Genomic DNA, 27,316 nt, shown 5'->3' on the forward strand with positions numbered 1-27,316 from the left:
CTCCAAACACACTGCAGTGATTATTTCAATCCTCTGGTTCGGTCATGTGCTTCAAAAAGTCAACATTGCCTCAGGGACGCCCACTATTCAGACGCATTAGTCCACGTGTCCCCAACAATCAAAGCCCATACAGTCAGACTCTGTTCAGACATTGTTGTTAATAGTCTGAACAAAGTTTGAGAAAATGAAAAAAAGCAAAACCTTAGAGACAGATCATGTTCTTAGTATGGGTTTTCGTTCTTTGTTTAGAAAGAGGCAGTTTAGGCCACATTATTGAGTGTCTCACATCACAAAATCAGTGTTGTTGTAGCACTATTACAGCTTAGGTTGACAGATTTATTCATCTTTGCGCTGTTATTGACACAGGTGAGGTTTGTATCGTAATATTGATTGCTCAGTCATCGCGTCAAAGCCAAAGATGTATATCTTGCAGACTTTTTAACACTTATGTAACCTATGAAATCTCTGTAATGTTCCAGTATAATGGCAAGATAAAGAGTTTAGCTTAGCTATAGTAATCTATTAGATATAGGGGCAATATTGATATAATAGTGATATCATTTCATGGTTTCTCATTAGCTACATATGGAGATGGATTGTGGATCAAATTCATATAACGAATGTTAGATTTGGTAGAATCTGTAAAAATGCATTTAGGACCTATATGGATTAAATCCAGTGTTCATGCGTGTTATATCCACCGCCATTAATTTGCACCATTGGTGTGAATGAGCAGGACATGTTACTGATGGCACACATTTTTATGCAGCCATTTCACAGGCGAGACTAAATAGTTTGCTGTTTTGTTACATTTGTCTATGGTTATTCAAGAAATCATATAATCACATATTGTTATGGCATTGTTATCAAAACACATGGACACATAAAGTGCATTTTCAGTTCCATAAATTCCATCAGTCTAGACACTCAACAGAGACAGATGAAAGAAGCACATTTCATTCATGCCTGCTGAGAAACGCATTAATGGTGTTTATTTTCTGACCGCTCCAGACATTTTACAAGTGCTTTTTAATTTTAGGGGAAGAAAGTAGTTTCCCAACCAGTGAGTCACAAAATAATTGATTTAGAACAATCAAGACAGACCCGAACAACACTATGACACCTTACTTATATAAAGTTACAGCACTGGGGCTCATTTTAGAATTAAATGGATGTTTTTTTTGTTTTGTTTTTTACTTGGAATGTAACATTGTCACATTAAATTCATATTTTAGTTGGTTTAGTAAAGAGTTTTAATTTATAATTAGATGTAATTTCATAATAATTATAATTTTCAATAAGTTTCACAGACAGGGCTTAGATTAAGCCAGGAGGCCTTAGTTAAATTCAGACATTCAAGTAGCTTTTATAAAAGTGCCTTAGAAAAAAACTTTACTGATTTTGAGACAAAACAATGGCAGTGACATAATTTAACACCATTAAAACAAGAAAACTGGTTGTGATTGTGTTTCTGAGACAAAGGAAGGTGAATCTGGGTTTTATTTCACAACTCACTATTTGTATAGCTTGTTTGTTAAAGGTGGAAATATGCATGTCTCACATTTCATCCACTGAAGAATATTTTAAAATAAGGCAAGAACAAAACATTTGAAAAGACGTATTTTTTTTATTTTCACAGAATTCTATACTCATTGCTGGTGACTGTTTATACAGTATTGCTTTGAATTAAATATTTTCACATTTAGTTGTTGCAGCTATCACAGTTGGTAAAATCTATGTACAAAATAAAAGTTTACAGTACTCTTACATTTTACTTTAACAGTGTCTCTTTCTTTAAAAATACCAATACAAATCTTTCGTGTTTTTTTTTTTTTCTTCTTCTTCACATTGTGCTTAGTAAAAAAAGAACTTCTTTTGTTATAATGGGGTTAAGTGTGCGCTGGGGATATGTACATGCAGCAAGACTTTTGTCATGTGATTTGATGCGGCGCTTCCAGCATCTCCATGAGGAAAGTGTCTATAGGTGTGTCACCGATAAGTTTGAAGAAGAACAGGTGCTCCAGGCACTTCAGTCCTATGGAGCGCAGAGCGGGCAGACGGAGGAGCAGCTTGGCAAACCTGAAAAGAGAAAATAAACAACACTCAGACTCCACAACTATACCCGCATGACCTACGAATAAAGAGCCAAAGTCTGTCTTAAAATACAGAAGAACAGAAGTGCTGTTGCATCAATAATATATCAAGGTTTCAGTGCGGGAACTACCTGCCGGGCTGATCGGGGTAATTGTGTTTGGTATAGGCCTCCAGTGAGGCGTACACCTTTTCCCGTAATGCCTCGACCTCTGATGGGTTTGACAATCCTTTCGCATCTATAAAAGGGACAGTTACATAACACGTAAGAACACATGCATTTCGTCATCCTGACTTAAAACTGAATGTTGCTGTCTGAACAAGAAATTTATTTATTCAATCATTCTACACTGTTAGAAAAAAAGGGTAGCACTTGATTTTAAAGTCCTGTTTCGCATGTACATACTATGTACTTATTATAATAACTGGGTAATAACTAGTTACAAACCCTGAACCTACCCCTAAACCTAACCTTAACCCAAGTAGTTACCGTTTATTATCAGTACTTTCTTGGGTACAGTGAGGAAAATAAGTATTTGAACACCCTGCTATTTTGCATGTTCTCCCACTTGGAAATCATGGAGGGGTCTGAAATTGTCATCGTAGGTGCATGTTATCATACAAATAAATAGTTAAAAAATCATACATTGTGATTTCTGGATTTTTTTTTTTAGATTATGTCTCTCACAGTGGACATGCATCTACGATGACAATTTCAGACCCCTCCATGATTTCCAAGTGGGAGAACATGCAAAATAGCAGGGTGTTCAAATACTTATTTTCCTCACTGTAAGTAAACTGTAAGTACACGTACTGTAAAATAAAGTGTAACCAAAAAGAAGTGTTAGGGGTACAACAGCATGTCCCTAAAAAAGGTCTACAAAAGATACTAACATTTACCCTTTAGAGGGGAGAAATGGTTAAAAAAAAAAAAGTACTGCCTCATTGACAAGCTGTTGTAAAAGCACTAAATCATCAAATAGTAACCTAAGAGACCAACATATTATTATATATTATGTTAATAAAATATAAGAATATATTAATCTATAATATTAAATATTAACATTATATTTTATATAACATCAATTCATATATTCTGATTAAGAAAATCCTATATTGCCATTTTCTTAAAAAATATATTGCTTCTCATGTTAGCTAATGCATTAACTAATGTTAACAAATGAGACCTTCTTGTAAATGGTTACCATTATTTCTGATCAAATATATTCTCATGAACTGTATTGGGACATGATTATTTGTATCCACCTTTTTCCTACGCCCCATGACGCTTTACACGAATTATGGGAGTAACATCTGTTAAATGGTGAACAATCAGCGGAATGAACGCAATAATAAGCATTTTCAAAAACTGGGTGCAATGAGATTACATTATTCTACTCACCCTTCAACCATCGAACATTAAAAGGAAATTTTAAAAGTGTAAAAGCATTAACAAAGAACTTTCAACAGACCACAAACTACCCCAAAAGATTTATTCTTTCTGCAGTAATATTACGGAAATAGCACACGTACGTCTCCAAGATGTCTGTTAAAGAGCGGTTCATCTGATAAACATCTTTAAAAAGTCAGTTTTACATACATTCTAAATCATAAAAATCTTAAAGACGTTTTCTAAATGACTATTTAACATCTGACAGAAAACGTCTCCTAGATGTGTTGCAAAAAACGTCTTCCAGATGAAAACAGGCACATCAAATCAACGTCTCCAAGATGCATGTGTTCTATCAGGTAGTATGTCTATATTATGTAACATATACGTTGCCTTAATCAAAAGTGTTCGTTAACTTTAACATTGAGTGATAATATTTCAAAGTGCTTTCCGTCATTTTGACAAATGACTGTGACAAGCAGGGCAGGGCCGATAACCGTGAGAGAACGGCGCGAGGCTTTATGTTCATAAACATGAAGGAAACTTGACAGCTCATTCAGTCAAACTGACAGATAAGGCTTATTTGCAGCGCAACCTTATCATTTGAAATTAATCGTTCTTTTGAGTAGACCTTCCCCAAACCGGAAGAGCCTCCCATAATTCAAAACGCAGTAGCCTAATTAGGTAAAAGCTGGATATTTATATAAAGCAGCAATATTATTGACTTGAATGCACTGACACAATTGGTTGAGAACTGAACTGAGCTGATGACAACACATATTTCTGCAGAGCTGCTTTATAGCTGAATTGAACTCATTCCATAATTGATGAACTTTACACAGTTATTGAACGGAACTGAATAATGAGACTTTTGTCTCAATTGTCTTTTTAGAGCTGCTTTACAGCAGAATTGAATTCTGTTTGCATCATTTAATCATTGTTTTCCTGTTTATCCCTGTAAAGTTGCTTTGAATCAATGTATACATGCTGTATAAATAAATGTGACTTGACTTTAGGCAGATCTGTCTGTCTGAAATTGTCTGGACCTTGTAAAGGCTTGGAGTCGGGACAGGTCTTTACCTGGGTTAAAGAGGACGATAGCTCTTAGACAGCCCAGCTCTGTCTTGTCCATCTGCATGTCCTTCATCTTAGACACCAGCTCTGTTAATACCCTGTAAACATTATTATGTATTTAGATTAGCATAATGGATATACAAGGATTCAATAATATAAAGAAATGTCAAATATAAGTGATGCTAAAATGATAAAAATAGTGGACAATGTCATATGGAAGTGACTTATTCTAATGCAGAGGGATCAATCAATGGAAAATCAGTATGCACAATGCTTTACTTGAAAGGTGTGTTTGTGCTTGTGTTTTGGCGGGACAACCTGTCACTCTGCAATAGCAAACCACAACCATCCAATCAATTATCGATGGACAAAATCAAGTCCCATCCTACTTTTTTTTTTTTGCTTGAGAAGCCGTATCACTTGGATATACAGTACGTCACAATAGGTAGGAAAGACTATCGCAACTTCTTCTTTCATGCCGACTTTTAAAAAATGCCACTTGGTTTGCTACTTTTTTAGAACATGCATTCACACATTTTTTTAAGTGTGGGTTTGAGGTGGTGAGGTGGATTCTGTGTTGCGACCTGACCTGTCAAATATCGAGCCCACCCCGGCGCTGTGAGCACTGCTGCGGTGGACATGTAGGCCGGTGGCCAGAAGGATCCCGTCTTTAACCGTCACTGAACGGTGTGAGAACGAAGCGATGAGCAGCTCGTTCCAGCCTAAACACAAACACACACACTGAGAGCGTGCGGTACATTCTACAGACACATTTAACATCTGAACAGAGGGGTACTGACCTGCTCGAAGCAGGATGACCTGGTCATCCAGAGGGAGGTCAGAGAAGTGCGGGATTCTTTTAGCCCACTCAACAAGAGTGAAGAGCTGCTTGTCTGCGGCCTGGCAGATGTTGGTCACTGGGTCATTTGTCTGAGAATCAGAGGCAGAAATACGTACGTATTAAAGAATTGATCATATGGAAGAAAAATACGATTAAAATGAAATCTCTCTCCAATATCCCAATTGTTTCTTAAGACAGCGCCAACATTTGATTTAGAGAAAAAATGAGGTATTTCTCCTGCTTGTCAAATTGATAAAGACCCTAATATTGCACTGCAAAATATCTTGTTTCTTAAAACAAGATCAATTTATTTGAGAAGCTATAATGGTAAAAGAAAAATTAATAAACTAATATTAAAATAGCTTAATTCAAGATATTCTTTGCAAAAGAAAAAGGTCTTGCTCTTATAAACTTTTTTGTTTCTGAAATGTATCTTTTTTTTTAACGAATTTTTCCGATTTTTTTCCCTGGAAAACAAGACCAGAAATATTTTTATTGATCAATATTTTTTGAGTGCACCAAAGTCTGCGATTAAAGGTCAGACAGTTGAAAAAATATATACATTTAGTCTCACTTTCATGGTTAATGTGACACTTCATAAGTGAGCTATTATTTCTCTTCGCTGATTTTTTTTAATTATCTTTTTGAAAAAGTAATTTTTTCAGGGGGTTTTTTATATGGAAAGGAATACTTTTATTCAGCAGACACATTAAAGGGACACTCCACCCATTTGCATTAAGCTTTGCATTGTTAGAAACCCAGTCATACTGTTGAATGGTCGTGCAACACGCTCTCATTTTCTCCTGAGACGGGAGAAATCTGTTATTTACCTCTTACACTTCCTCCTACAATGACGCAAAAATCGTCATTTTGCGTCATTGTAGGAGGAAGTGTAAGAGGGGGGGATTTCTGTTGAGACTACAAGCACTAGTTCCTCATCTCTCCAATCTTTCCCAGGGGCGGGACCCGCTCACGCTACAGACCTATCACAGATCAGTGGGTGGGACTTTACTCTCTGAAACTGAAAGCAATATCCTCCATCTTGTTTGAAGCTAAGCTAAGCTAACAGGCGCTGTGGAGACAGATATAAAGTTATGACAATAGCGGAGGAGAGTGCTCAATATGATATAGAAGAAGAGGATTTCGGAAGTCTGATGCTTGAATCAGGTGTTTGTGGCTACCTTTACAAGCCGCATTATAGCGAAGAGCTGCCGAGGCAGAGGACCTGCCTGCCGCGGACGAGGAGCCCGGACTGGCTCGAGTTAGGGCGGACTGGTGGCGCCGGTGATCTCACTATGCAATTACGAACACAGAGATAGAGTCCGTCTGCGGCAAAGAATTTCAACGATGACAATTTCGCCTGGACGAAATCTCTGAATCAGACGAGGACACGGACGTTTGTGTTGTGAACTATCCTAGTTTCGCACCGCATATGTTCTGACTGAACATCCAGGTACCATGCAATAATTCACCTTTTCGAAAGAAATACAAACGAGGATTAATGCACTAATGAGTTCGTCAACTAACTAGACATTTTTTGTGAAATTAATTTCAAGCTCTGGTGGTAGCTAGCTTTGTAGACGGAAGAGTGATTTCTCTTATAGGCAGATATGCGCTTTCTGGATTAGTGGGAGTGGCTTGCGGAGCTGTGCAATGTGGTGCATTGTGGGAGTTGTTGTCTTTCATACAAATGCGTCCTGAAGTTATTTTTTGTCTTTCCTCGGTCACGAAGGCACCAAATTCAAAATTGATTTTACATTTCGACTACATATATGACCCACTTTAAATAAAAAACAATGTTCAAATGGGTGGAATGCCCCTTTAAATTGATGAAAAGTGACAGTTAAGACATTTATAATGTTAAGAGAGATTTTTATTTTAAAAATTCTTTCTATTCATCAAAATAATTCATCAGTTTCCAAAAAAAAGAAAAGAAAAAAAGAGCAGCAAATCATCATATTAGAATGATTTCTGAAGGATCATGTGACACTGAAGACTGGAGTAATGATGCTGAAAATTCAGCTTTACCATCACAGGAATTAATTCCATTTTAATATATATTAAAATGGAAAACAGTTATTTAAATTGATATAATAGTTCACAATATTACTGTCTTTACAGTATGTTTGATAAATGCAGCCTTGGTGAGCATAAGAGACTTCTTTCAAAAACAATGACAAATCTCACCAACCCCAAACGTTTGAACAGTATTGTGCCTTTTTATAATATCTTTAATATTTATCAGAATTCCATCATGTTAAAAAGTAAAAATGAAATGCAGTTCACAGGGACATCATATTGCTTTCTAAAAGAGGTGTCTCACCGAGTTGCCCGTGCTGGACTCCATGTAAGCGTCAGTCTTGGGTTCCACTGCAAGCTCAGCGTCCAGAATCTTCTCCACTGGCATTTCCTCATTAAAGCTGCAACTGGACTCCACCTCATTATCGCTCTTTTCCCGACCCCGCTGTCTCTCTTCTTGCACCGCTGTACACACGAAAAAACTTCATAATAAACAATAATCGCATAATACACAAGCAAAAGAAAATCAAGCAAGGTTCAAATGACCTGCACAAGTCATTGATGAAGGTCTCTTTCATTTGTGTCACTCACCTTCTCTCTTCATGCCCATTGCCAGACACTTCTGATAGCGGCAGTACTGGCAGCGGTTCCGCTGGCGCTTGTCTATCAGACACTCCTTAATTTCTCGACACGTGTATGTGAGGTCTTTCCGGATGGTTCTCTTGAAGAAGCCCTTGCATCCTTCACAGCTGTAAACACCATAATGTTTCCCTATAGGTAGAGAAATACACCTTTCTTTAAACATATCCAAGAATACAATTTCAGTCTGGCTCCAGTCAAAGAGAGTATCAGCATGGCTAAACATGCACTAGTGTGCAGTATGAGGGTCATTACCTGAAGATCGGTCTCCACAGATGGCACATATGTGTTTGGAGAGGGACCCCGGGCTGCCGCAGGAGTAACTGCCCAGTCCCGCCAGTCCTGGAGGAGGTTTAATGTCTTCTGAGCTGCTAACACTGTTCAGAGAGTTCATCTGTAGGGAAAGACAGAGTAAACAAACAATGGAGTGAGCTTGTGTTTGTGTGTGTGGTTTCCCACTCTTTGAATCATGTGATTGGCTGAATGGGAATGTTCATTTACACCTTTTGCATTCACTCTCTGTGGCTTTGAGCCTTATTAGACGTGTAGTTTACACGATCGAAAATGTGAAATACTGCAACAATGGAATATAAACGTTAGAGTGCTTCAGCTAAATGTTGTAAATAAAAGTCATTAATTTGCAATCAAACTTGGCTAAGTGTAAAATTAACTTTGTCTTCACCAGTAGAGGGCAGCAAATACAAAAATACAGCAAATGGCAAGTTTTATGAGCGAAACAAGATGATGGTCAAGTACAGATCAGATGGCTGTTATAGAATTAGACATGCATGCCCAGAGAGAGATAGAAAGGTCAAGGAATGGAAATTGAAAACAAACCAACTAAACCCCAACGGGTTAATAGACCAATAATAGCTTAAAAAGTGGATCATGAACTACAATGTCAGGATGTGCATTTTTAATGAAACTTAGAGCTGTGCAATTGTGTTAATGCATATTTCATAAAATGTTGTCTTTCCCCAACCTTTGCAAAGAAGCACTATTTAGCTTTCAACTCAACAGTGCACTAATCTCAGACTTCAAGCATTAGCCTATACGCAACAACAAACCAACTCCTGCTGCACAAATGCTGTATAATTCATGTACTTTTGACAATTCAACTTTATTTGAATTTACTGATAGTTCCATACCAGAATACTGTCAGACCTCAATATGAGCTTGATAACCCTTGTGAAAAAGAAGTGTGCTTAATAGTACTGAATGTGCACTTGTAGTGTACTTCAAATCTTGAAAGTATACCTAAAATAACTGTACTTGGAGATAATATAATATGAATTTAATAAAAGTCCACTTAAGTTTTCTCAAAGAAAGCACACTTTCAAGATTGTTTCTAAAAACTCATTAGTATACTTTGCAATAATGTCAAATTAAAAATTGTACATTGTAAATCAATGTTTTAATACTCTAGTCATTCTTTAGAGGAACACTTATTTTGATGTGTTGACTAACATACTAAAGCACATGTAAAGTACTTGATTATAATTTTAACTGTTGTGTGTTATTTGACATTACATTTAAAGTTAATATATTTTAAATGTATTAAATCACAACCTCATCAGTACAAGTGCGTAATTACAAATATATTTAAATACATGATATGTGACATATTTACTCACTATAAATACAAAAAAAAAAGGGTCAAGCCCAACATGGCTAAACTCTAGGCTTTTAATGGTCTTAACCACAAATTATTGGTCAGAAATGAGCTAAATTTAAGCAAATGCACTCCTTAAAAAGCCATTGCTGTCTCAGATAAACATCAAAGACAGACTTAAGTTTTGGGCAGAATATGGGAAATTGTGTGTGGAGTGATGAATCACAATGAAATGATGCTCCAGAGCGGTTTCTTAGAAAATCTGCCGAGAAATATAATAATGTATGGAGGAAGCATGGAGGAAGAGTATCATTGTGTGGGAAGCCTTTTTAGCTGCGGGGGTATTGGTGAGCTCCTTCACTGCGAAAAGTCATTTAATGTTTTGGAGTACAGGAGAACATTGCAGAATTGCTTGCACTCACGCATTCACACTCACACAAACATGTTGATTTTTGAGAGTGCTATCCTTAAACGGTGAGCCATTCAGTGAGGCAGAAAGATGCCGGGAAGGTGATGCACAGCAGCCACCATCACATTCACTCTCTTTAATCTGCTGCCTATAGCTCATATATTATTCAGAGCTCTTGGCCCTCGCTCACGAGAAGCATTCCTCTACAGAGGCGTCCCTACTCTCAGGCATGACATTATCACATGACACTATTTACAGCTAACAGTATGGCAGGTTTCCACAGCTTTCTTGAAGTGCTGCATATTGCGCCCGCTGCAGCGCAGCCTCGATGCAATGATATCTCTCTCCATGTGAGCCAAGGTTATACTAGGGCTGTCCGTCACGCTACATTAGCTCTTTTTAGGCTAGACTAAACTGAATGGGCTGTTCTCCCTCGGGCTGGAGGGAGGCCCTGCAGAGGAAAGGAGAGATGCATTAAAAGAGCATTCTGCATTTGCCTCGCTGCCTCTTGCAGTGAAAGTTTCTCTGATCGGAAGCTTGGATGTTCCGCTAACTCTTCCATGAAATAGCACAAATTATCCAAAGGAAAGAAAAGAGGTTGTGCTCTTTTAGAGAGGATATCGTATAATGGAGAATTTGCACTAGTATGCTTGTACAAGAATCATTAAAGGGGACATATCATGCCAAATGCACTTTTTTAGCCCTTAAATGCATTTTGTTGTATATTTTGAGTGTTTAGAAGTACAGAAAATATGAAATTATTCTCTTCAGGTGCTTCGTTGATATCTTTATATTCTGTTTTGGTCATATTTTTCAACCTGTTCCGATTTTTCTGTTATCTATGACGTTTTTTGAACTATTACGTCACAGTATTTGCAGCGGAACTGCCAAATAAGGACATTGACTTCCGGCCCAACACTTCGAGCAATCCGCCATTTTTATTTCTCGCTGCAATTTTGTAGTCCAAGCTAAAGGATGCAGAAGTTACGAGAGGGTAAGTTAAAATGTTCGGTTGTTGGATGTAGTAACCCACACGCTTCATTACACCGTCTAATGTAGATGAACTGCTGCGCGTGACAGGGCGCATGTTTAACTGAAAGAACGAGCAGAGAGAGAGACCCGGTCGCGCGCGCGCACACACTCTCTCTTCAGAGCCAGGCGAAAGTGTAAACAAGACATCACCGTCTCCAAACTAGACGCTGTCTTGCTCTCTCTCCCTCGCACATATTAATCAAAATAAATCGACACGGTGGTAAAAGGTCGGAAGACCAAAGTTTCATGTGTAAATACAGTAACACACCATTGCAATACATCCATATGAAGACGTTGTTCTACAGGTTCGTCGTCTTCATTTTCATCTCGCTCCGGCTCCGACTCTGGCTCGAACATGTAAGGCTGGCTGGACAAGTCTTCCGTTGTTGACATTTTGTTAATAAAGTGTGAATAAAAAGTTTCTGTGCCGCTAGATAATCGTATCTCTGCTATCAAACTACAAAAATGGCCGAACGGGGTGGAGTTGAACCTCTACAACCTGGAGAGGGGGCGGGGTATGAAGTGTCTCAATTGTATTTAAAGAGACCGCACCAAAACGAGTTGCTCTCAGACGCACATCAGAAAAGGGGCCTGTGGAGCTATAATAATGAGGAATTCAGACCCAAGCATTGCAGTTCCGCTTTATATAGACTACAAATGTATGATTTATATGTAAAAAGGAACAATTTAAAAGCATGATATGTCTCCTTTAAATGACATGTTTGTCATTTCTGATGTTAAAAGCTGACTTTATGCTCCATCTCATGATATAAACATTACAATCTTTCATAGACTAGTGATTCTCAACCTTTTTTACTCCAAGGCACTCAACTGTCCACAACAATATTCAAAGGCCCCCTAGTCCTAGTTTTTTTTTCTTTCTAAACTTCTTATAAAGAGAACACCTTTCTGTAAATTAAAAAAAGTAACTACAACAAGTTTAATTATATAAAATTAAAATAATTAAATTTCAGGATTCCAAAAGTTTTAGGAGCTTAATGTTCTTCAGTGTTCCCGATATTTTTAACCAATGAATTTACATGACATGCTCATGATTTACTAGCTTGTCATAGTAAAATATATATTCATTATAAAAATGCCCATCGAATTTTAAGATTTCATTCATTTAAATTGCCTTTCTAGGTATAGAACCTTTCTAGGTATAGAAAGGTATGCCTACCTCCCCCATCATGAGTGGACACGCCCCTTACTGCTGATTGGCTACAAGTGTGTTGTAGAGCTCGGTCCAATCTACTTTCAAAGCAGCGTTTTTTCAGAAATTGCTTACTGCACCTTTTATGCTTGTTTCGTCTTATTTGAAATCATTTTAATTAATTTTGAGGCCTTTGTGGAAGTTTGCTTCCACAACCCCCTGGTTGAGAACCACTGTCATAGACACTCTGTCTTTCTCTGGACTGTACCTGTGGACTGTTGAGTGCTCCATAACCCATGCTGGAGGTGGTGGGCATGGAGGCTGAAGGCGAACCCAGGGAGGAGGAAGTGATGACTGAGTATGGCGACCCTAGACCGTTGATGATGGAAGGGTGATGGTGGGACACCATGGAGCTGAGAGGAGGCTGGGACGGAGGAGAGCTCAGGTGACCATGTGTTACCTGCAAAGAAGAACCTGAGAACAGAAAAAGGTGCATTCTCAGAACTTTGACTAACATTGTGGGAAGGTTCTTTTAAAGTTATGCACAAGTATTCTTCCAGTAACATTAACATAATGTACGTTCAGTTATCTGTTCTTTAATAATGTTCTCAAAACATTAACAAAAAAAAGTTATTTATACATTGTTGATGGAACTTTTTTCTGAAATGTTTTAGCTGGATGTTCATTTAGCATTTTTTAAATGTTACTTGTTTCAGAATGTTCAGAGAACATTTAAAAGAAACATTCCCATATAGATTTTTTGTTGTAAAATGCAATGGACTGTTCCCTTAAAGGGATAGTTCACCCAAAAATGACAATTCTGTCATCATTTACTCAAGTTGTTCCAAAACCTGTTTGAAACAACTTGAGGGTGAGTGGAAATGATGGTAGAATTGTCTATCATTTTTGGGTGAACTATCCCTTTAATGTTCATCATATAAGAAAAAACTGTTTTAAAATATTTAATAAACTGGACATTTTGAACATTCAGAGGACATTAGCAAAACGTTCTTTGAACATAGGTCTGTATCCGCCATGAACAGTACCGTGGAATTGAAAATGAATCCACATAATAATTTTTCAATTATTATGCTAGAAAAAGAATATTTTTGAACTATTAATATTAAAAATATAAATATTAAACTAAAATAATTGTAATTAATTAATTAACAATGATTAATAATGTGAATAATAATTAATAATCTTTGAATACATGGTTGACCTGTTCATATTTCTCACTTTTTTCTATTCATCCACTATATAAATAAAGAAGATGTCTTGTGACAATTTGACATTTTCACGCTAGAAATGCTGTGAGACATCTGGGGGCCGTGTCAGTGATGGGGTAATGGTTGGTGGCATTTGCACAGTGTAGGGGTCATAAAAGTGACTAGCTGTGACTGCGAGCACTCATGGATCATCACACATCACATTTCAGACACACATCAAATTTCAGATCTCTCACTCTTTGGTGCAAAATGTACACGTTCATTATTTATACATTATATAAATGAATATAAATGTTTATCAACATAAACATTGTAAGTGAATTTTGAGTAAATAATATGCAAAATAGGAGTCTACATCTCATTTGTCATAATTGAATTGTAAATGTATATACGGGCATTATCTCAGCTCTATAAATGTCGGCACTGGTCATTGAAAAACCTGATTGGTCGACTAATAGAGTTAACACTCTTATTTTTTAGAGAGATTAAAATGGTATGAACCTATATTAAGCAAAGTTTATTTTAGGATAAGTTAAATACCTTAAAATTGAAATTTAAACACCAAAAAACATGGGCTTTTAAATTATAAAGAGTCTATCATGCAATATGGAAATTAGATGCAGACCCTCACCAAACCTTCACAATACACACGTTGTATTTTTTAACAGTCATGCTATAATCAAGCACGTGCACAAACTTCATTCAAAGTCAGTCAAATCATTCCAGCAAGGCATTCTCACTCACTCTCAATGTATTTTAAAGGCATGATAGAGCGGCTGTTTTCCATCTTTGCTGTGATGCCTCCTGCTCCTCACACAGAAATGGCTCTGCCACCGTGACATGCCCTGAATGACCATGTAAAAGCTATCCTCAGCACCCACACTTACACAAGTGTCCGTGTCCTGGCTAGATTCTGGTGGTATTAATGACTTCTAAATGTCACATTCTGATCTAAAGGAACAGCTATCCTTGGAACGACCGAGTGTGCATATGTTCAAAGGGCACATCAACTTTCTTTCACTCTTGCTGGTTGGAGATCAGACGGAACGTGATATTCAAATTCCACTGTAAAACACATTTAGAGACAGATAAAAAGGAAACCGGAAGTAGATACTCAAACACACAACTTCAGCAGGTCAGCAGAGTTCGTGTCACTGTTCTGTGTCACTGTAATCAGAGCCGAGATTAGCCATTACTGTGTTTTTAGCCTCAGACAACTGCTACAAAGCAGGGGATTTAAATGATTTTATGAAGGATCATGCGACACTGAAGACTGGAGTAATGGATGCCGAACATTCAGCTTTGCCATCAAACAATAAATTACATTTTAAAATACATTAAAAGAATATATATATTTTAAGAAACACTATTTTTATCAAATAAATGCAGCCTTGGTTTCATTCAAAAAACATTAAAAAAATCGTATTAACCCCATACGGAGTACAATTCTTCAATGAAATCCTAACACATCCATTATGGTCAAGGATCCTAAGAAGTGATCACGTGTTGTTGATTTTTCATTTGACAAAATGATAAGCAATAATTTGCTTTCTAGTTGAGAAGATTATGAAAGATCAATACCGGGACTCAATCATTCAAACATTCAATAAGCTATATATTCTTCTAGAATGATCATTTTTATAAAGCTTGTATATTTAAGTTCAATAATTTCACTTAAATGACAATTAATAGGTCATTTTCATTGCCATTTAAGTGAAATTACTGAACTTAAATATATGAGCTTGATAAAAATGATCATTCTAGAAGAAAATTTCAGATGGCACTTAGAGGCTTTTGCATCTTAACTCTTCATATATAAACATTACAAGCAAGCAAGATCTATATATATATATATATAATTTATGGTGTATCATATAGCCATGTGGGTAACCTATATGATTGTTTTAGGAGCAATAAGAAACTGAATTAATTTTAAAAACCCTTTAAACTGGGCTCTTTTGGAGGTCTATATATTAGGGTGTAAAATATAAAATAGAATTCAGTGAACTCATTTAAAAATGAAAATAAATAAATAACAATAACCTGAGATGACTCAGTTCAATTGTATAGTATTTTAACAATGCTATTAACACAAAAACATTGACGTCTAGCTTGAAAGAAGAAACCTTGACTCGGATAGAGAACATTGTGTTTTCTAAGGGTTTAGTAAGACCTTGTAGAAGAACATCTTTGTTATTTGATTGTACTTGCTGCTTTGTAGTGGGGGGGGGGATGAAAGGATGAAAGTCCACCAAAAACCTATAACTGTCAGTCGGGGTGTAAGCAGAAATGCGGTTGTACGAATTCATTCAAATTAGCCACCAATTTGTCAAAGCGTAAAATAGTTACAAATCGCCAAGAGAGTGTTGACTTTTTCTGTTTTGCCATCGCCGTGACCTACTTCGCAATTTTGACAAGCTGCAGTTGATTTGTTCGTTTATCTTTCAGGAACACAGCTATATGCTGGATCCTAAAGTATCCATGAATAAGGGGGTGAGGCTGGATGGAAGAATTCCCCTGGGGATGTGTGGCGGACTGATGCTGGATTACCTACTCAGATTAAAGAGATTATCATCCTGTGGCTCACAGGGGAACTGGTTTATTGATGCAAGCCCAAAATCTGATAATAAGGTTTAGTTCTAAATGTCAGGGAAGGAATGTGTGCTGGTTTGGCTTTGTGGTAGTGGTTTTAATAAAACTATTTGATAGGCAGTCTATCAATCACTATTTCAAAGTCACACAAACATTTTCAAAAGTCGGCATGAAAAAGAAGTTTGCGATAGGCTTTTCTTCCCTACTGTGACGTATATCCAAGTGAAATGGCTTCTCGAACAAGAAAGCGATGCAGATGAGTAAAAGCTACTGAAATAAATTTCTATCTAGGAATGACCTTGGAATAGGAGTGGCACAACCAAGAGCGATCTGGAACATGGTTTTTCTCTGAGACTGCCCTTGGGAGAGACTGTCATAACTGGGGCAGAAACATTGTCAATTAGATTAGCAAGCTGAATAACAACCCAGTTGAAGGTACTCACCATTGGTGGTGGGGGCTTTTTCAACTGAATGTTATCTACTGGATCAGGCATTGCTTTCCAGTGTTTTTGTGTTGGTCTAGAATTTAATGCAAGCAAATGCATGCAGAGCCCGATCCCAACAGATTTGGTTAACAGCTAATCTGTTTTGTAGTGTTATGTTATTGTAGTAAAATTCAATAAAATGTTGAATTATTCCATACTTTTGCAACTGCAAGCACACACAGATGAGAGGTCAGTCTTATAAAGGTTGCCAGGTTTCTTTTTAGAACATGAGAAGGGCAACACTTGCTTTCAGTTGCAACAGTGAAGGTGGAATAGGATACGGCGGTCTTTATCTAAAGAGACCACCACAAACACAAGGAAGAAAAAGGGTCTTTAAACACCCAAGACACAACACTGGCCTCGTACGTGTTCATCATGCCCTCCATTCACTGTTTACTGGAACATGAGCTAAACACACGACTACAAGGGCCTGCCAAGGCCTCTCTCTTTTAGGATACACAAAGTCATGAATCATCAGATGTAGGCCTATGATTTGTCCATTTCAAATTTGGAGACATTAGGAGAAAATCTATGCAGCTGTAGCTCTCTTTTTTCTGCTGTGTCCTTTTGTGTCCCTTATATATCCTGGCTATACATGTGTATAAAATGAATAGCGTGACAACTTACATTGTTTTAATTTTTTCTTTTCACATTCATTTTGCTATAGGCTACCTATACCTATGGCTATGAAGAGTTCAGATGCAAAAGCCTCTAAGTGCCATCTGAAATTTTCTTCTAGAATGATCATTTTTATCAAGCTTGTATATTTAAGTTCAGTAATTTCACTTAAATGACAATTTGTAGGTAATTTTCATTGCCATTTAAGTGAAATTACTGAACTTAAATATATGAGCTTGATAAAAATGATCATTCTAGAAGAAAATGTCAGATGGCACTTATAGGCTTTTGCATCTGAACTCTTCATATATATATATATATATATATATCTTAGCATGACCCCTTTGTGGCCGTGTGCGTGCGAAAATTCTCCGTGCGTGAAATGACACGCGCGTAACGCAAATTACGCAGCTCGAGGCAGCGACTGACATTATAAAAGAGCGCGTAACTCATCAAGAGCCTGAGAAAATCTTAAAATAGACTTCATAGTCCACAATTTGCCTCAGAATAACAACGGTATCCAGGGTGAGATTAATAAACACAACAAGGAGGGTGTTAATGAAGGCAATAGAATGACTCCAGGCTGGATGTTATGTGCTGTGACAAGCAGTTCGGGCCCTTTGTGAGAAATGTCCACACACTTTCACCCCAGAGACCTGAATGATTGACTGTACAGGTGATAAATAATATTTCAGCAGTTTAATTCACACTAAATAAGTCATCCTAACAAAAGCTGGACGACAAATGAGTTGCCTCTGTCATTCACAAGGAAAGCAGTAAACCATTCCCCGGAGGATTTCCTAGCTAAATTAAACAAGTCGTTCGTGGTGGTTAAAATAATTTAATAATTTAATTTAAAACTAAAATAAGTTTTAACATAATGTCACAAAAAAAATAATATATTTTGACCCCTAGCACATGGTAGATTGTGAAGTCTTTATACGGTGAAAAACGAATTGAAGAATTTCATCACTTCATAACACAAACCGAGCGCGTGTAGAGATTCGTTCTTCATTAGAAGAGTAAAAATAGACATTTTCCACATATAGTTGATTTTCTGAATTCTGATATTCCATACACGTGAATGGTTGATCCTATCTGGGTTATTTTATACACCTTCTAAGATTCAAACTGTTGCTAAATAAATAAATAATTAATTAATTAAATAAATAAATAACCCACGACACACTGCTGTCCATATACCAACTGAGAGCCATTAATAACTACCCGACAGCAAACAGTTTAACAAGAGGCTCTCTGGAAAGCTATAAATTACATAACCGCAATTAAAGTGCCAACCCCTGACCCTGACTGAGAGGCACAATCTTTATCACCTGATTTTAACATTGGCACTGGTTCCAAGTCAATACACATGACACGACTGCGCCGATAACTCACGCACGTACAATTTATGAGCATATCAAAGTCCGTCTGAAGAATCCGTACTTCAGATAACATACGGCACGGGGGGACACTCAAACACCGAGGTTTGAAAAGAAAACAGAACAGACTTCCGGGAATAAAATAAGACATAAAACTACAAAGCACTTACTAAGATGCAGATATGTGTCGTTATTATCCATGTTTTGACGAATATGAAAGAACTGTCCAGTTTTCCCGTAAAGTGTCTTGTTTTGCCGTTGTGGACGGCAGCATCTCCCCGCTGCTGTCCGCGATCTAACTGAGGATTCGCTGCGCACACTTGGGGCCCCACCGAGGGGGTGGCGAAGCCAAGACCTCTCCCAATGACAGCCTACTCAAACTGTACAATTCACAGAATGAAAATTATACAAAATACAATTTTTTTCTTATAATAACGTATTATGATTCACTAAAGTAAAAAAAAGAAGAAAAAAGATAAATACTTTTACTAGTATTTTTGTAAACCATCACACAAAGTATTTTTTGTAATATGCAATACAGCTAGCTTGATGCTACTTTTTGGTTTTTGTGTGAATGTGAATTAAAACATGTTAACATTTCAGCTTCATTATAATATTTCTTCTTTGTATTTACTGTCTTATACTCAGACTAGTGCGGGTGAATCATGCACTAAAGACTTAGGCACACTGTAACATTTGTAGAGTCAATAAAGCGATTTTGATATTAAAATTAATGCTCATTTAAATGTTTTCATTCAGCTAAATATATGGACTGAAAGCAAGAAGATGCCATAGGGTTGTCAAATGAAATAAATATAGAATTTATAAACAAATAAAATGTTTAATACTAATAAATTACTAGAAGGTTTAATGAAAGAGGTTTCATTAAACCTGTATCAACACCAAGTAATTATTTTAGATTAGCATTCTCGTTTGCAGTTTTACTGGGTCGGGGGATTATCATAATATTCTTTGTCCACAAACTGCTTAGTGCAAGATCTGCTGACCATGGCCTTTGAGATTTCAGAGAGGGGAAAAAAATTCTACAAATTCCAAGCACTCAGTAGTCCCCACAAGGCTACCAGAGGGTCTGAAGACCCCTCGACGCCCCCCAAGATCTCTTCAGAGTGAGGGGTCATTTGAGGGTGAGCTCCCACTACCTCAGGAGGTTATTCAGAAGTCACCGGCATTCAGAGTGTTGAACTCCTGTTCAAGGGGGACACTGAGAGAGAGAGAGCAAGAGGAGAGAGAGAGAGAGAGAGAGAGAGAGAGAGAGAGAGAGAGAGAGAGAGAGAGAGAGAGAGAGAGAGAGCGAGAGCGTTAGTGATGACCACTCTGTCAGTCCATGAGCTGGGCTGTCGAATGGGAAAAGCACACTGGCTCCCATCCTTGTAAAAACACAACATAAAAGAACACAGGGGGATGCTAACAAAGATGAATGGCTTCTCTTCCAACTCATTCCACACTAATCAGGGCCTTTTCATTTGTTCCCTGTTAGATAATGTAAATTTGTGGAGTCAAAGAAAGGGACTAAAAGGACAATTTATCAACCACCCTTTTATCCCTCTAATGGAGCCACATGTTCCAGAGCATTACAATCGCCCTGATCTGCAAAGTATATTAGAGCTGAAAAGGGGGTAACAAGAATGAGGATTAGATTTCAGTGTGAACATGAGCGACGCAATGATTCCTGGTGATGTATTCAATCCTGTTGCTTTCATTAATGAGGAGAACGGCAAACACTTTTCACCATGCAAGGTGCAATTGCTTTTTATACGGCTAATGTAAATATTATGAAATTAAAGGAGATCAGGTGGTCAAGAGATCCAGAAAAACCCTAAATCACAGCAGATTTGAGGGAAGGCTTGCGGGATTATCCTGCTGTTTGTCCACAACAATGGCTGCCAACGGACCATTCAGTTGCAGAGTGTCGGAGACCTCACCCTTGCAATCATCTATCATCAGTTAAAAGCAGAGCGGCCCACCCCTTAACCTAACAGTCACTGTTCTGAGACCAGCCATTAGAAACGAGCAGTCTGGTCATCTCTCCCTCAGACAACAGCCCTTGTCTGGGGGCACCATGTGGCAAATACACACACATAGCCAGACAAATGTGCCATAAATTTATGAAATGTGCATATTCAAGATTGTTTTCCACGCGAGAGTGGTCTCACTGACTCTCACACATTGATATTCATGAATATCAAACCCTAACTTGCTCTTATTGACTGATTAAAGTGATTTGCACTTTGCACTGACGTTTGTCAGTCCTTTTCTTTTTAAAGGAATATTCAGAGTTCAATAGTATTAAGCTCAATCAACAGCATTTGTGGGTGATTACCCTCATCCCTCATTGGAAAAAAAAAAAAGCAAAAATGGCGCTTATGGTGAGACACTTACAATGAAAGTGAATGTGGTCAATGTTTGAATTTAAAATGTGAAGCTTAGAATATTATAAAAGCATTTAAAGGTATAATCTGTCATCATTTAAATATTTTGAAGACTGTTGGTAGCTAAACAGTTTTATTCCCATTGACCTCCATTGTAAGCAAAACTGTTTGGTTATCAACATTCTTCAAAATATCTTTTGTGTTCAGCAAAAGAAAGAAATGCATACAGATTTGGAATGACATGAGGTATTGTATATTGTATATGAATGAATAAGATTTGATTCTTACGTAGGCTTTTTTTAGGGGAGCCAAACCCAACTCTAAACTTAACCCTCAGTGGGGAGTGAGCAGATAATGTATCAATGAGATGTAAAATAGTTATTAATAGTTAATAGTTTTTTTTTGTGTGTGTGTTACGATGTTACGACAACAAAGCTGTAAAATTAGATGAAATTTTACAAAGAAAATGTTAGTAAACTATTTTTTACACTTTTTACATTATGTTCATCTTATAGCTATACTTTTAAAACCGTGAGAATTTTAACAGTGAGCATTCACATCTATACCCCAGGGCCCGTATTCATAAAGAATCTTAATGCAAAGAGTAGCTCCTAGTGACAAAATTCTAAGAAAATTCTTAGAAATGTGGGCGTTTACTCTTAAAATTGAAGAAAAAATCCTAGTAAAGAAAAAAGTAATCCAGAAAGCATCTTAACCCTTAAAAGAGGTCTTAAGTTCAAAATTGTTAGGAGCACGGATGAGGACTTTTAAGAGGCTTAAGAGTTTCTTTAGCAGAGGAGAAAATGACAGAAAGATGAAGAAGGAGAAGAAATGTGTTGCAGACAATGGATGACAGTGAGTTAATAAGAAGCTATATATTAGATCCTGCAGGGATCATGTTTGTGACTGATCTTATTAGAGACACGCTAACATCTCCGAGGCAGAAATGAAAGTAATCACTACATTACGATATTTGGCAACTGGGAAAATTCCATGTTTGATTCATTAAAACCAACATTCAAACCACCACTTAAATAGACATGCCAGTAATCAGTGTAATTGGAAAAAGTGGAACAATTTTTTATCATTCTAAGCCAATCAAATACCTTATAGGAAATTAACAGCATGGTAAATAAAAAAAAAAGGATTTATATACACATATATAATGTGTGTGTGTGAGAACGGTCAAATAGGAAAAATTACGCATGTAATTTCAAAGTGAAGGCTTAGAATAGACCCTATACTTAAAATCACTCTTTTTTTCCTTCTTGGTCAACCAACCAATCACAGTCGTCAAAATATAGTGTCATACATAGCAACGGGGTCAACCCCGCCTCCTCACTAAGATAAAAGTTTTTGTCTTTTCCTTACTCAGAGTTGCTCTCAGATCGGTCCCGAATTGCTCTTAAGCTAAGACTCCTACGTAAAAGTTTTTAAGCTAAATTAAGAGTTTTCTGAGAGGATTCTTAGAATCTTTATGAATACGGGCCCAGATGTTTACTTTTTGAGGTAAAGTAAAAATATACTTATGTGGTAATCAACATTATGCCACAAGTCCTGTCAGTTGAGCTTAACTTGTATTAAACCAAGAATATTCCGTTAAACTGTTAGACATATGCCTGTTTGTAATAATATTCAGCTTTTTTTTTATCTGATAGAGTGAATTGAAAACCTGTTTGAGAAACAACCTTCCTCTTTGCTCAACTGATTGTATCAAATAGATTGTGTGTGTGTGTGTGTTTGGGGGGTGGTTCTCCATCTGTCAAACACTCATTAACAGAGCCCCACCATGTTTTAATCAGTCCCTATACACAAACCACACCCATTCACACACACACACACACACACACACACACACACACACACACACACACACACACACACACACACACACAGTGAAACCTCACTGGCTTCAACCACGCCATCAATCTCACAGGTCATTAATCTCTGAGCACAAAGGCAAAACATGCTGCAACTTTTGGGTGTGAAACCTCTTCTGCAGACCAATTCGACAAATCACAAAATACAGCAATACTGCTTTAAAATTTGTGTGCTGTATTGCATAAAAACCATGATCGCAAACTTCTTGAATTTTATACTTATTAATTTGGTTCACAGCTATATATATATATATATATATACACTGTTAGAAATTGATGTAATTTTTACAATAAAATTTACAACAACATATTGTATTCATGTTTTTATTGTAAATACAAATGCATGATGGGAAATTTATGGACAGTCCTGTAATTTTGTTGTAACTACACTGTAGAAGTATTACAATAACAGTCCTGTATACTGTTTACAGTAAATTTACGGCAACTATTAGCCAGGAATTTCCTGTAAAATTACAAGAACTTTCTAACAGTGTATATATATATATATATATATATATATATATATATATATATATATATATATATATATATAAAAAAAACGTTAATCACTATATTTTATTGCTTTTACTGGTTAACTCTGGCCTTCAGACGTCTAATGAGGGACCTTAATGTTGTTGCACACTAACTTATTTGTGTACATGATAGTAATGATCACATTCAGCCACTCAAGAACGTGTAAGACAAGAAAAGCCAAACACTTCGCACTTCAAAGGAGTTATTAGATGAATTTGACTTTATCGAAAACTGGGTTAAACTTTATTGGAAGTTAATCCACAGAGAGGCATAATATCAAATTTCCTCCAAATGCTTTGTGACCAAGCGAGAGAAAGACTTAAGCAAGAGAGCTGGAGCTGACCTCCAGAAAGGACTGCCAGCATTACCTCACAAGAGGCGTCTTGCTACTCTTTCGCCACAGGATGTGCGTCATAAATCTTACTCAAGCCGAATGACAGAGGAGCTCATGGGACGTGACCCGTGACATACTGATCAACACATCGGTGCTAAACTTAAGCCAACATGCAGGAACACAAAAGAGGAGTAACTATAAAATATATATCAAGGGAAGTGTATTTGGGGAAACCATTGTAAAACCGGCAAATGAATAGGTATTTCAAAATAGAGGTTAAAGGTTTAAAGTAAAGAGTGCTTGTCCGAATCCGATGACTCGGATGAGTTTCTCTGGTCTTGATTTTGGCTTCTGGTCTTGAATTTGTTGGTTTTTAATCAAATTTAACTTGAATTGAAATGGATGGATTGATTGATTTATTGATTGATTGATTGATTGATTGATTGATTGATTGAAACTAACATAGCCTATAGAGATAAAGAATTTTTTCCCAAACTATGGAAAACATGAGCATAATAATGAAACAGAACTATAATTACAGAAAAGAACTACAACATTTTGTAAATGTGAAGTGAAAGTTCTGTCAGCGTGATCATGGGACACTTTCTCCAGTGTCAGTAACGTGTTCAAAAATGCATATAAATAGAAATGAGGAAAGAACACAGCGATCAAAAAATATATTACACAATGGTTTAATGAATCAACATAGGCAAATGCAGGAACACACTTGGCAATGAAGCTCTCGTTTCTTGAAGCACCGAAATAGAAACAGCTGAAGTAGGGCTACCCTGAGTGAACTTTAAAGAGGAAGCAACAGGGCAAAATCAATTGTGCCTCAAGAACACACACGTCTTGGGCTGCCAGCTGAGGAGAACTAATGTTCTGATGCGTTCTGCTTCAGCTCTGCTAGAGTCATTTGAATGAATAACAATCACGAGCTCTGCAGGGAGGATTCAAGCAGGCTGCCAAGGCCAGGTGCATCTGAGGAAAGGTAGTGTAGGCTATAGAGAGGAAGTTGTATTGTACGTACAGTGACCACAAAAAATATTTGGACACTTCAGCCACAAATCTTTGCATTACCTGACATTGTTTAACTGTAATTTATTTTAAATAAATATACAGTAGCACACTTTTTAAATGTTTGAAATGATTAAACAATGGACCAAACTAACTTCCTCGCGGGGATTTATAAATTATATATATACTGTATATATACTACCGGTCAAAAGTTTGGAAACATTAAGGTTTTTTTAAGCATTTATTTGATAAAAAAAAAAAAAAACAGTAATACTGTGAAATATTATTACAATTTATATTAACTGGTTACTGTTGTAATATATTTTAAAATATGATTTATTCCTGTAATGGTAAAGCTGAATTTCCAGCATCATTACTCCAGTCTTCAGTGTCACATGATCCTTCAGAAATCATTATTTAGATATTATTATCAGTGTTGAAAACAGTTTTAGCAGGGTTTTTTTTTGTTATTTTTGGGAAATCATGATACACTGCCATTCAGTAAGTAAGATTATAAGAGAGAGAGAGAGAGAGAGAGAGAGAGAGAGAGAGAGAAACAGATACTTTTATTCAGCAAACGCACATTAAATTGATAAAAAAAGACATTAAAGACATTTTTTAAATTAATACATTTTACAAAAAAAAGTATAAATAGTGTTTTTTAACCTTCTATTCATCAAAGAATCCTGAAAAAAGTCAATCACAGATTACACAAAAATGTTTTTCAACATTGATAATAATAATAAGAAATGTTTCTCGAGCAGCAAATCAGCATTTTAGAATGATTTCTGAATGATCATGTGACACTGAAGACTGGAGTAATGTTGCTGGAAATTCAGCTTTACCATCACAGGAATAAATTACATTTTAAAATATATTACAACAAAACCCAGTTAATTTAAATTTGAATAATATTTCACAGTATTACTGTGTTTACCATATTTTTGATCAAATAAATGCAGCCTTGGTGAGCATAAGAGACTAATTTAAAAAAATATTACAAAAACATAATGTTTCCAAACTCTTGGACGGTACTGTATGTATGCATGTACGAATGCATGTCCTATATATGGACTATTTCTCATTTCTGTATGTATATATATATATATATATACATACAGAAATGCTAAGTTAGTTCTGAGAATGGACATACATTTTAAGTAAATTAACAACTGGAAAATATAAAGTCAAACTGACCAGAAAGCCTAATGTAAGAAAGCCCAAGAGACCAGCTACAACACAGAGCAGCAGATCTTTGGCTGAAATGAGAAATAGTCCAGATTTCAACAGTCTTTCCAGATCTTCACAGAATTGGTTTTTACTGAGAAAAAGAAAACCTGTTCTGACAAAGGACAACGTGTGAAACCTAGAAGACAAAACTAAAGCTGGTCTCTTGGCCTAACTATGATCATGAATACTAGTATGTGAGAAATATAAATGCATAAATATTTATGTAAATGCAATATGCATTTGTATGTGCCTTTTTTTTTTCTTCTAGAAGAGTCATTGAGTGTAAATGACATTTCATGGAAAATGTTGAGTCAAAGAGGAACTTCTGACAATGATCTGTACTAATCATTTCCTATCTAAAATGTCCTGTTGCAAGAGCAAATGAAGAACTCTTAATGTCTCAAGCAATCACAAAGAGTGCAGGAGAAGGTCCACACAGATGTTCATAGGAAGCATCAGTCCTTGCACAGCTCTTAATCCTAAATCTGCCTTTGTGGGTCTAGACTGCAAACTTCTAATGTTCTTATCAAAATCAATAACCCTAATCATCCTATGACAGTTGCTTACAAAAGAAAAAATAGAACAATGTGTGTGTTTCTGCTGATTGGGGATTCATGTGATAATGCTGTGCATTCCAAGAAAGACATACGTGCAACAGGCTGGACAGGGATTCTGAGGGACCATATGAGGCTAAGTTGGACTTGTCCTGAGAGGACCAGTCAGATTAAAGCACAGGCGTCTGCTCTGTAATGGGACAGTGACTTGTTTTTGTGTCCATCAAGACCCCATCATATGCCATATGTCAGTCAGTTTCTGAGAAAAGACGCAATTTTCATGAATGACTAAGACAATTTGTTAATGCTTTATGTTATAGGCTAGATGAGCAGCCATTTATGTAATTGAAAAAGACATGTGTCTGACATGAGGTGCAGTGGACTGAACTCCTTCACTCCTGTTTAAATGTCATAGTGTTGGATTTCATTAAGGATATGCAGGACAGCCGAAAGCCTTCCAAAAGGACAGAAATACAGAACACACCATGGGAACTCGATAGGATGCAAAGAAGATTCAAAGCTCAAATAAAATCTAATACAGCACAGTTCCCTGAGCTGGCAATATTGTAGCCTAAGGTACAGCTCTATAAATTCTGTTTTAAACTGCTTGCTTTAGTAACGGCAGTGACAATAAATCAAGCATGTGTTCTCGAGGAACTTCTGGCTGAACATACTTTTTAGTTGTTGGTTTTTTTTCCCTAAAAACAGAGCAGACTGTAGATCAATTTTAAGTTTGTAAGAGTGTTTCTGACTTAGGAGTCTTTTTTAAAAATGTAATTGGCTAATGTCAATTAGCCTATGCCTATGTTTA

The 27,316-nt window shown here is 36.7% G+C and overlaps 1 protein-coding gene across 2 annotated transcripts; it reads right to left on the reverse strand.

Annotated features, from left to right (window-relative positions):
- Positions 1-1,782: 1,782 nt before the first annotated feature.
- Positions 1,783-18,885, reverse strand: rxrga (retinoid x receptor, gamma a). 2 transcript variants are annotated; one of them, XM_084119170.1, is made up of 10 exons: positions 18,737-18,885; positions 12,529-12,734; positions 8,310-8,448; positions 8,007-8,186; positions 7,720-7,880; positions 5,356-5,485; positions 5,145-5,277; positions 4,562-4,653; positions 2,225-2,330; positions 1,783-2,079 (listed from the first exon to the last, which is right to left on the reverse strand). In XM_084119170.1, the coding sequence occupies exons 1-10, from the start codon at positions 18,765-18,767 to the stop codon at positions 1,932-1,934; spliced, it is 1,326 nt and encodes a 441-aa protein (XP_083975296.1). In that variant the 5' UTR covers positions 18,768-18,885; the 3' UTR covers positions 1,783-1,931. The 2 variants fall into 2 exon arrangements, with proteins under 2 accessions (XP_083975296.1, XP_083975295.1); XM_084119169.1 differs by lacking the exon at positions 18,737-18,885 and adding an exon at positions 14,234-14,385.
- Positions 18,886-27,316: the final 8,431 nt, after the last annotated feature.

This window comes from Abramis brama (assembly GCF_963993115.1).
Source record: "Abramis brama genome assembly, chromosome: 7".
Taxonomy (NCBI): Eukaryota; Metazoa; Chordata; class Actinopteri; order Cypriniformes; family Leuciscidae; genus Abramis; species Abramis brama.